This window comes from Plasmopara halstedii (assembly GCF_900000015.1).
Source record: "Plasmopara halstedii genome assembly, contig: Scaffold_42, whole genome shotgun sequence".
Lineage (NCBI taxonomy): Eukaryota > Oomycota > Peronosporomycetes > Peronosporales > Peronosporaceae > Plasmopara > Plasmopara halstedii.
In genome coordinates, this window is record NW_020186963.1 from 355641 (window position 1) to 367459 (window position 11819).

The following is an 11819-nucleotide window of genomic DNA, read 5'->3' on the forward strand; positions in this document are numbered from 1 at the left end:
TGCGCACCGATAGCCTCGGGGCTTTGTGCCACAAGGTGTTGCACGCCCTCGGGGCCAAGGAAGGACATCAGCTTATTAAGCCCGTCCTGCATGCCCTGGGGCAAAGAGGAAAATTTCTCCATTTTCACAGAGGATCAGTCGAAACGACTCATGTTTAGATTGACTACAAGTGCTACCAAATGCAGTGGGGCTGCCGTAGCTTTACGCTTGAGGAAGCGTCATTGAGTCACCGACCTTTCCTTCGTAACAAGAACCAAGTACTAGTGCAGCGGATTGCGATCCGCTGCCTCTAAAAGTACTTAATGCCTTAACCAAGGCAAACGAACAATAATGTTCAAAATCAAACAGTTTTTTATTTATATTTTTATCTTAATGTTAAAAGTTTAGATTTTCCTAAATATACTTAATATATATAATAAAATCTAAATACATGCATAACTACTGGCTACCTAGTCATGTCCCGTATTCTTGTTTGGGTGTGTGGCCACATAATGCACATCTCGTGTGACACGCACATACCCCTGTTATTAGGGTTCGTGTAACCCCGTTACAATCTCGTTATATAGAATCAGTGATTCTGCTAAAAAGTGCAGCCGAGCTAATAATAGCAGGTCAAACTTGATTGACAGCCCTTCCCTACTAAGAGCACAGCTAATTCGTTGGGGCGTTAAAGAAAGAGAGGCTTACAAGCCTTTATGTATGGTAACACCTGTAGAGCCAAGCGCCACCTTAATCCAAACCAGCTTTACCAAGGCTTTTCTGTTCAGCTCGGATCTCTTTCCGACATAAATGACTACAACCCAGCCATGTTGGCAAAAAATGTCAAAGAAGTATATAGCTGTATCCTCATCTATGAAGGTGCCCCTGGCATGATTAAATGAGTCGTATAGTCCAAGCGGTCCGCAAAGACGACAATACTGATATTACCGATCTTTCGGAAGCCCAAAAAAGTCAATTTTATTGACGGAACACTCTGCAGGAAGGCTAAGGACGCCGATGCATGCGTCGTAAGTTCGACTTTAAGACTACGCGCTTAAGTGTTTTCCCACTCATTAATCTTGGCTTCCACTTCATAGCGCGCAGGAAGCAGTATGTTTCGAGATGGCCACGGTAAAGGCATCATTACCCTGTATAATTTTCTGTATTTGAGATCCTCGTCATATGGCTCCACTATACGCCGTGTATGATGTAAGTCGGTGATGAAAAACAAAACATGGAAGTAATGGTTAGCAAAACATGCCTTCAAACACAAAAATCGATCAGGCATCCTCTGGGTTCTTAATCCCAACGCAACATGTGTTGCGTCTGACCCGTAAAGTATACGTATCGCCTTGTAAAGTTTTGACGCCACTGTTGTGACATGCAGAAACTCGTAGTCAGACCGCCCGAGCGCGCATCCGCCACCACCCTTAGCACGGCTGGCTTACACCTTACCTCAAGTATAATCAGCATAGAGAGATGACAATTTTGCCATTTTCTATGAGAGATGTGCTAACGACTTCGCTGTACGCAACAACACATGATCTATATCAGTCAAAAAATGGCGTAGAGCTAAGAAGGTTCACCTTGAACATGACAAGAGCACACTTTAATGCAACTAGCTTCTTTTCGTGAAAGAAATCGCTCTTTTCTATTGCTTTAAGTTCAGGAGGACTTCAACGCAATCGCTCGCTCATAATCGTTGGTTTCTGCTTAGTGTGGAGCACTGCATATGACAAACAAAGGCCAAAGCGTTGCTTTAATGGCAGCTTTATAAGCTTATGAACTTGTAAACCCAAAATAAATCAGTGAATAAGAACATAACCAACAACTTCCCATCCGACAAACAATTGTATAAAATTATCGACGGTGAATTTTCAATCTACCACACGAATTCCGTCTAATATTAAATGTTACAGGTCCTAAAACCATTATACCAATCCGTTTGAGATTTTTAAATAGACGTCACGACGGATTGTTACGTCATAGACGACATGGAATGCTCAATCCGGATGCGGAAGAGCCAGAATCGGGGCACACGCGAGGCTTTCTTCAACAGCCTTACAGGTCGCCTCTTTTTCCGCACCACAGCAATTTTATTTTTTTTCTCACAAGATTGGTGGGTAGTCGTGTCATGGCAGCATTGGTAGGCTGCACTGTATTCGTTATGGTATCGGGGAGGGCAACCCACTTTCTCAAGTAAAGGCACTGGCAAATCTATAATAACCTTTGTGCTTGCGTGATATACCCTCAGACCCCGCTTTGCAACCCAGACAGAAGTTCCTTTCGGTCTCAAAGGCACACTTGTCTATTTTGGCGAATATATTGCTGATTGCATGCATTCGAGTACTATTCACAAGTATCTGTGTGGTTCCCCACATCCGAATCCCCGTGGTTTGCACGACCATGCCGAATATATTGTCAAAATTATGTTTGTGTATAGCAACGATGTTGCCCGACTAGCCCAATTAAATGCCTCCGGTGCGACTGACAGTTAAAGTGGCATAACCAGCCAATCATAGAGCACCCCGCTCGAACACTCACAGCAGTGAATGAAATCATTTAAGCTTATCTCATGACAAAAGTATCAGTTAATCAGGTCGATGGCACAGAACAAAGCTCAGCCAACCATGCAGTTCTGCAGCACATCCTTTCTAGATAATTGGTCTCTGCGCCGTCCCCGTAATATTTTTAGTCTTTTCTATGCATGCGCAATTTGCCACTTGATATTAGCCTAACACAGAGAATTTTAGCTCCAAACGGAGCTAAAATTCTCTGTGAGAGAGGCTCACGCATGATGCTATGCACAGAATGAATTGTCTTCGACGTCACACTGTTCGCTTGGTTAATATCATTGACTTTTGACGATTGACGCACCATTTGGATCCGGTAAACAAGTCAAATTTACGATGTACTTTACGATCAAAAGGCAACACTCGTAGTGGGGATCTTGTCACCACAATGTGCCAATTCTTCAGCAAGTTGTGCTGAGAGAATTTCCCGGCAATACGGATCCTTCGCTGATACCAGTAAGTTAAGCGAGGGGGAGGAACTTCTGGCGCAGTTGGTGCTCGCAATTTTCACGATGTGCGCAATGCCTCGTAATAAGACAAAATTATTGCGACCCTAATGGGGTTTCCTTTCAGCAGCAGCGGGGGTACATATTTTTAGGTTGTACGAACACATTGAACAATTATTTTTTGGGCTTAGAGCAAAGACCAGATTGAAATACTAAAGTGAGGTCCTATAATAAGGTATCCTGATTAGCACTTGTTATGGATGTGAGTAATGGGTCGTGCTGTGCCTTATGGGACTTTATTCAAAATGCACCTGATCGGTGCGCATGCAATCGCCCTATTTGCGTCAGCAAAAGCAAAGTTACTCTCTCTGTACAAAGTGCACGACAACGCCATTGCAATCATAAAGTAATATTTGACCTCTCGGGACGGTGGTCACGAACTTTTCACTGGCCGGTCCAAGGCTTACGGATACATTAGTGTCTCCTAAGGTCAAGGTCCGCTAAATGCAGCTAGGAAGTTCGCCTTACGCTAGGTGCTATGTAGCGACTAGTTACAGGTCTTTACGCAAGCTTAGAGGCTACAAGCCTCATCTACTGCTTGTGTTGGCTGAAATCAAGTCATCACATCTTGGCGCAGACCAAAACAAAGTATCTTGATCTAATCACATCCAAAACGTTACTGTGTATTAAAAAGCAGACTTACATCACTCTGGTACTGGTACAACTCGGTTTGATACTTGAAATTGTACCAGTGTGCCATTGGTTTTATTTCAAGATATGTACACATCACGGGTTATGTTAGCAGCACGTCTTTATGGCAGTCGCGCCTTCTCAACCAGCGTGCGTAGCCGTGTAAAGATAATTGGGTCGGACGAGGCATACTCGCAAATAATCACGGTGCGCGTGGATGCTGGCTGTGCTGTCTCATTTGATCTAATCGTTTCATTTGATTATATATGTATTTGTAGGAAGGAACGGGACGCAAGGCGATTGTTTACTTCACTGCCAATTGGTGTCCACCATGCAAGATGATTGGCCCTATCTACGATGAGCTGAGGTTTGAGACTTAAAAGGGTGTTTTGCTCAGGATAGAATACAAACAGAAGGGTCGTATTATGATGGGGCAGTGCCATGTACAATGACATTGACTTTGCTAAGATAGACGTCGATGCGCTAAACGACACCACCTCCAAAGCCGGCGTGCGCGTGAGTATTAACGGGTTTTAGAGCTCACAGATTCAATCGGTCTTTTGCTAAAACTTCATGATTGTCGGCAGTCAATGCCCACGTTTTTTTGCTTCAATGATGGCAGGTTCCAGCAATCTCTCTCGGTACGATCATATCGGTTAGTTATATCTAGACTCTTGACTCAAATCTTTTTGGCTGCAATCAGTTTTCTGGTGCAGACGAAAGTCTTTTGCGTAACAATGTTAAGCAGCTGAACGATCTGTAGAAGCGCTAATTTTGAGCGATGTGTATTAAAAGCATACCTTTCTTTTGTAACTTGTGCGTTTTATCCGGTTACACTCAATAATTGATCATGGTGATTGGATAGCTTATAAACAAGACGTAGATTTCACCTGTCTTATACGATATTCATTCGATTCTCCAAAGATTTCGTCTCAGCAGTTCACAACCTGATCTCCAAAAAGCTCGCAACTCGCTGTTCTTGTGGCTTTTGGCGCCGAATTATGGCCGAGAAAAAAAACACATCCAGTTATGGGTCAATTCCAAGCAACATTCGGATTGACAGTGGAGTTGGCTCCCCGCCAATCAGTCCGCTGATGTTGCGTGTGAATAAAGACAACAATGCGCTTAAAGGCTGGGAGTTTGCCGGCTGGGGCAACAATTCATCAGCGGTGGCAAGTGACAGCGAGCTAAATGAAATTCAGGCGCATCTCTCCATGGACCACCCGAAGCTATCAGAGTGGCTAGCGACTGCAATTTGCGGTAACGATATTTTGTCTAGCTGTCTGTATGTGTCGGGGCTCGTGGCCTCTAAGGCTGGCAAACTGGCACCTTTAGCTCTTGCTGTCGTGGCTGGCATCTTGTATCTATATCGTTTCATTTATGGTGAAGTACTAAATGCCGTGCCGCTTAATGGAGGCTCGTACAATGTTCTCCTTAACACCACGTCAAAGCGCCTGGCTGCCATGGCTGCATCGCTTGCAATCTTGTCGTACATTGCTACTGGAGTGGTCTCCGGAACGTCGGCCTGCAACTACTTGGCAGCACATGTACCGTCACTTCAGATCGTACCGGCTACTATCGGACTTCTGTTTCTCTTTTCAATTTTAAGTCTGATCGGCATCACGGAGAGTGCGATCGTGGCACTTGTGATTTTTATGACTCATTCCATGACGCTAACTGTGCTTTGCGTGCTCTCTGCAATCTACGTCATTAAAGATGACTTTCGGACTTTGCAGGCGAACTTTGATACGACCTTTCCAGACATCAACCTAGCTGGCGACATCATCCCAGGCAACTTTCTGACAGCCATCTTCTTTGGTACGTCAACTGCTATGCTTGGTATCTCGGGCTTTGAAACGTCTTCGCAGTTTGTGGAGGAGCAGGCAGAAGGAGTCTTTCCAAAGACATTACGGGTACGTTTTATTGCTCTGTAAAGTCAAAGGAAGCTAACCCGACTTTCAAATTGCCGATTAGAATATGTGGTGGGGTGTCGCTATTTTCAACCCGATGATCTCCTTGCTTTCCCTTGGTGTTTTACCGCTGAACGGCCCTGGCGGTATCATCGATAAGAAAGACACTGTATTGGCTGAAATGGGACTGAAAGTGGCAGGCGAAAGAATGCAGCTTATCGTGGCGTTAGATGCATTCGTCGTACTTTCAGGTGCTGTCTTAACGGCATACGTCGGCGTTGTTGGTCTTATGCGTCGGCTTGCTAGCGATCGCGTGGTACCGGAGTTTTTGCTCCAAGTCAACAAAGCGCGTGGAACAAACCACTTTATTATTGTCGGCTACTTTTTGGTGGCTACGAGTTTGGTTTTGATTTTGTATGGTGATACAGAGACTTTATCGGGTGTATACACGTTCGCTTTCTTGGGCCTCATGACGCTATTTGGTACTGGCTGCATGCTATTAAAGTACAAGCGCGCTGAGATTCCGCGCACGGTGATTGCACCCTGGTGGAGCTGTATACTAGGTGTGTCGTTGGTTGTGACTACGTTCATGGGTAACCTGCTAGGCGATCCTACGATATTAACATACTTCGCGCTATACTTCATTGCCGTGTTGTCGCTAGTGTATATCATGTTTGAGCGCACATTTTTGCTACGAATGTGTCTATATTGTATGCGACAATTATGCCCATCGCAACGTAATGATGATGAGAACGAGACTCACTCGCTACGCACTGGTGCGCGTGGCGGTCAGACTATTGCTCGAGTCATTCGTGAGATCAACGAGCCGGCTATTTTCTTTTTCTGCAAGACGCCCAATCTTAATGTTATTAACAAGGCTATTTTGTATGTGCGCAATAACGAGCAGACGCATACGCTGTTCATTGTGCACTGCCATCCTCGCGGTACGGCTGTTCCCGAAGGCTTTAAAGAGACGGTCTCAATGTTCAACCATGTGTATCTTAAAATCAAGCTCAACTTTATAAGTGTTGAAGGTCCGTTCGGCCCCGCCATGATTGAGTGGGTCTCGCGCAAGTACAACCAGCCTAAGAACCTTATCTTTATTAAGCAGCCCAATCACAACTTTGCGCACACTATCGCGTCACTCGGCGGTGTTCGGGTGATCACCGGATAATTGTCGCCACATAAAGTGCATTCGGTGTTCATCATGTAGATTTCACATCATACAGATAAAAAATTCCCTTGATACAGTACACTTCTAGCGTCGTTTAGAAGAATTACTATGTTTGCAGTATTACATAATGCGAGCGCTTACATTGTAAACAGGTCAGAGGCCATTAGCGACAAGCTATACAGTGGCATGCCTCTAATTGGAGTGATTGACGAAAGCCGCTCGACGTGCCACGACGCAGCCCTTGAACAATTTTGTTTACGACTTTATTTCCTGGACCTTGCTTTTTAATCGGGGCAACCCTCGCGTGCCAGCTCTTCTTATATCCCAAAGATTTGACGCAGTGCCTTGACTTTAACTTAAAGCCCCACTTCGAGTACGTTAACTCATCGACCTCAGATCTCGCTTCAATTAGGCTCTACGCATTTATGATATAAGCACATTAATACACATATTTTGAGAGGTATTTATTAATAGCAATGAATCATAGTAAGCAAAACCATCAGTGCCTGCGGTCGACAGACAGCATTACAGACAAAGGCAAGACGCAGCTACAAAGGTTTCTATTCGGGTATGGTTGATAGACGAGGGAGGCACTTAGGCTTTCGGATTTGAGCCTGCAAAGAAAAGCGCGCCTCTGCTTCTTCTAGCTTTTTCACGCGTTTAGCAGCCGATGATAAATATACCTTGCGCGAGCGTGGGCGTGGGCGGCTTTCAGCGTGGTGCTGGCGGCCACCGCCTGAAAAACTACCACGTGAGAAATTAAGCAACTCATTTCGAGCAAGACCAGGGTCTGAATGACGGGATGTGGATGTGGATGTGTTGGAGGGTGGCTTGTAAGCTGAGCCTACACATTCGAAGGTGAGGCTAAGCCGAGACGAGTTATTATCGATCCACGAGCTGTTACTATAGCACCGGCTATTCGTGTAGGCTAGAATATGAGGCACTGTACTACGTTTCACCACCACTCCACTCTCTTCCTGGCAAAGGTGGAAGCCCAGCTGTGTACTTTCCTGTATGTAAGACTCTTTTAGCGACTGATCTACCGTTGGATCGGTCGACTGTGCCAGCCCGTCATAGTTGGTGTGTGTCCATTCTTCTGTGCAACTCCGCACACCTTCTTCGCGGTAGTCTGAGTATCTGCTTAGACGATCAGTGCTACTTACCGAAACAGAACGATGCGGGACACCAGTCATCGTCGCGTGCTTTTCGCTTACAGAGTTCTTCCTGCGTTCGTCGTCTCCTCTAGTCTCACTTATGTTGATATTCAAATATGTGTAGCGCATGTCGTTCACCATTAGGAACTTGTCCATCAATGGTCGCGTCTGACACGTCATGCTTTCTCGACAAGTGCGTGCGTGCTTGGCGACGGCGTCAAGAAAAACATTAAGTCCAATGCGTCGCGCCTCAAGGATCTTAACATTCATGTTATTAAAAATCCGGCGGTGGGGAAAGAGAACAAAACACGTGCGCCTGGACATAATGGCACAATGATTGCACATGTCACCGCGCTTGACAGCTTCCTCCACTGCGAGCTTTAAGTTACGAAATTCTGAGTAGCGTCGATAAACTGTCCAGTTAAGATTGGGGGAGCGCTCGTCTGAGACTCGCACGAGATATTGTGTGAACACATGCGCACCAGAGGCTGCAGGTTTTGTAAAGTGGGCGATGGATGTGTGAAGCACTCGCTGCGGCGTCGCGGCTAAGACGTTCTGAATGACCATGTTTGCACCGTTGTACCTTGTGTTTGTTTGTGATACAGTCCCTGAATGGGGCAGGGTAACGAAAAAGAAGGAGGTAGAGACGCTGGCAACGAGAAGGCGCAGCCGCTGCGAGCAACTTGAACTTGGCACGTGAAGTCGCCGAAAAGATAATGGACGGACTGCCCTGATCGCGATTCAGACTTCAGTAAATAAAGACGGATTAAGCTGCAGTTTTTTTTCTGCACCCCCTACAACATGATCGTAACGTGGTTTTTCATTTTCTCATTTACTCTAAAACACAAGGTCTATGACTGAGTGATTGATAAGTCTACGGGTCTTCTATCACACCTCACCCTGACAAAGTCACCAAACCCCATGGTAATGCTTTATGTCTGCATATCTGCGATCCAGACTGGGGGCTTGTGGATCCGCTGATCATGACCATCACAACGCAACATACTGCTTCTCGCGCAGAAAGGCCAATTAAAATGCTTCCAGCCGCACATCAAAAACTTTTATTCGAGAGGGGGGCAGATGTATATGTGTAAGCTCTGTGAGTCCTCTATCATCAGCATACGGCCGCTATACAGCCGCGTCGGCTTATTGAAGCGAAAACAAAGCACAGTACCCAAAATGCATACAGGTTACAAAGCCAGTACTAGCAATAAAAATACTTGGCTGAGTACTATTGCTCAAAATAGTCGAATTTTTAATTTAAAACGCTGCCGGAAGAAAAGACTCTGCAGCATGGAAGAATACGACCTCATTTTCACATTGTAACTCATCTGAGGTTACTTTAGAGCTCAGCAAGGCTTTCACGTCACTTCAAAGTCACCTTCAAATTTTTATTATACCAACCCTTCTGATTAGTGCACAACGCAACTAAAGCGGCAAATGCATGATAAGTCTCCAGCGTCTGAGCTGAGAACTTGAGAAAAGCAAGGACAAATATATCAGAGACAAAGATATATGAGCTTTGTGTGTTTATACACTTGCTCGCAAGAATTGATATCGTAAAATCACTGGCAAGCAATGCGACCCTTACAAGGCGTAAGGACAGTGCTAAGGTACATGAGATGTCGGCTGAGATGCTAGCTGATTTCGTTGATACTTCTAATACATGAGCCTTTTGCAGCGAGATAGAGCAGTGTTGGAAACATTATGTGTTGTCAATCGACGCTTTTCTTATATCCAACGGAAAGTGATACATTACTTCTACGCAAATTTGAGAAGCCTTAAGATCATATATTTGTATACTCTCACCAAATTTCAGCAAAGTTTGCTGCACATAGTAGTACAGCACCTTTTGAGCACTCATAAATTTACATGGTTTGTACACAGTCTAACTCTAACAAATAATTCACCTATACAATGAGTCAGCACTGCCCTACAGAACTTAGGTTGTGTTATGTTCGCCGAGCAGATCAAACGCTCTAAGGCGTTCGACCATTACATTTGAAAGACAAAAATGTCATAGGTGTTAAGTTTAAGCTCGTGGGACTAGGAAGTCGATTCGAATTAAGAAAGGGAGGCAATATCTTTTACGGCCTGCAACGGGTGTGTCGTGCACCCTACACAGAGGAAGATTTGACTCAAGCGCATAGAGGTTTTATCTACCCATTAGCGGAGCTGAAAGCCTCTACTATCTGAACACTCATATTGCTTCTCCAATTTTAAAGTGACAAACGTTGGGGCTATGTTTGTATAAACTAATAATAAATATGTGCTTTATAATGTATACAATAATAAACTTTCTGTATTGTTTGTCGTGAATCTAGCTGTCCAGCAGCCCACATCCCACCCTCCTGTAACGGATTTACCGCGCAGAAGCTTTTACTCAAATAGTCCGCGTCAAGAAATGCTCAGAGGTACGAAAGGGTCCGTACGCTTCACATCGAGACCCTCTGAAGATAATATTTCTCCGCTGCTTTGAAAGCGACTTCCTTATTACTATTATTTTGGCATACCTGAAATTAACAATCATTAAAAAGTGTAATGTGACGTTGTTCAATGTTGTAATTTGTATAATCGTGCAGAAGTGCATGTTGTACATACACAATAATACAGTACGTACTATCCCCCACAAGACGTAGCCCACGCTTGGGCCCACTATTTAGTCTTTTCAAGGCATCGCACAAAAGCGAACGCTCAACTCCTGCCAACTACTGTGAACTTCACCCCGCTCTTTGTAATCTACCGTGCCTGCCCTAAGGATTTGAGTTCGCATCAAAAATCCTCTCCCTTGAGTTATGACACGGCTCGGCAATGCAACGAGACGGTTCCCACTACCAAGCCCTTCGATTGAGACCGGTCGAAGCTACTCTCCAAGTCTCGACGCAGCACCTCTGCCCTCATCTGAGATATAAAGTCATCCTGTATATTGAGAAGGACCCTCTGCAGAAAATAACCGCTCCATGCCTTTACGTAATGACAAGGGATATTGTTTCATCCGATCGTGGGCCCAGCTTGTCGTCAATAGCGCCGGACTTAGCTCAAGATGCTCAGCTGCTTGTCTGCAAAAGCAAGAGAAGCACTAACAATTTGCTGAATTTACCACGCCGTTACTATGTTTTTTGCCATCAAAAGTTGCTCGCCACGCTGAAATTGAGTCCTTTGACGTATATGCGCGCGGGTCATCCGCTCAGATCTAGAGAATCAAGGCCGTAAAAAGCTGCTTTTCGAGCGCATTCTGATCCCACATGTCATGACGCCGTTGGAATACCACATGCGTTTAGGGCAGCAGCAGTTTTGAGAAACCAAATTCTCTGTGATGTATCTAGTTTGGGAACTTTATTATGGCGCGACTGTCGAAGGGGGTCGTACTCATTGACATATTGGATAATGCACACGTGTCATTTCACCCGGCTAGAAACATTGTAATACAGCTGTAGTGAAGCGGACGTCCATAAAACGTTAGTCCAAGCTTGACTTCGCAAAACCCACCTTCAGCTCTTGCGAGTAACAGCCACGCCCATCGCCATGATAGCGCTAGTATAGCTTCCAGCCAAATCAGCAAAGTCAGTGGCTAAAAGAGCGTTACGAAAGGTGGCTTTTCTTTTATTATTGAAGCGATAAAGGCGGAGGGTGGGCAAAGGTGCCAACAAAACCGTATGGAGATGCATCTCTACGTCCCCAAGACCTTCTTCACGCATCCTCTGCTCAATGAGCCCTGTGTCTAAGGCACGAAACACACCTTGCCTTGCTGGTTCCGAGAGCTCCCGCGGGCAGAGCCCTTCTTTTATTCCTGCACACGGTGCAACTTAGGACATCACACCCTGGGCAATCGTTGCACCCGCCACGGGTGACGGGTTACCTCGTTGAGGATTAGGTGAAAGTCGACAACAAGT

At 45.2% G+C, this 11819-nt stretch overlaps 3 protein-coding genes across 3 annotated transcripts; 2 read left to right on the forward strand and 1 right to left on the reverse strand.

Annotated features, from left to right (window-relative positions):
- Window positions 1-3775: 3775 nt before the first annotated feature.
- PHALS_09440 (zz-type zinc finger-containing protein) lies at window positions 3776-4451 on the forward strand (the record flags this gene model as incomplete). The annotated part of the gene is made up of 5 exons (XM_024722804.1): window positions 3776-3895; window positions 3967-4055; window positions 4126-4204; window positions 4276-4329; window positions 4392-4451. 5 exons carry the CDS (start codon window positions 3776-3778, stop codon window positions 4449-4451), a joined length of 402 nt encoding a protein of 133 aa, XP_024571683.1.
- A 238-nt stretch (window positions 4452-4689) lies between these two features.
- PHALS_09441 (uncharacterized protein) lies at window positions 4690-6772 on the forward strand (the record flags this gene model as incomplete). Its single annotated transcript, XM_024722815.1, has 3 exons — window positions 4690-5317; window positions 5405-5601; window positions 5663-6772. The coding sequence occupies 3 exons, from the start codon at window positions 4690-4692 to the stop codon at window positions 6770-6772; spliced, it is 1935 nt and encodes a 644-aa protein (XP_024571684.1).
- A 560-nt stretch (window positions 6773-7332) lies between these two features.
- Window positions 7333-8493, reverse strand: PHALS_09442 (phox-domain containing partial; the record flags this gene model as incomplete). The annotated part of the gene is made up of 1 exon (XM_024722826.1): window positions 7333-8493. One exon carries the CDS (start codon window positions 8491-8493, stop codon window positions 7333-7335), a length of 1161 nt encoding a protein of 386 aa, XP_024571685.1.
- Between the last annotated feature and the right edge of the window lie 3326 nt (window positions 8494-11819).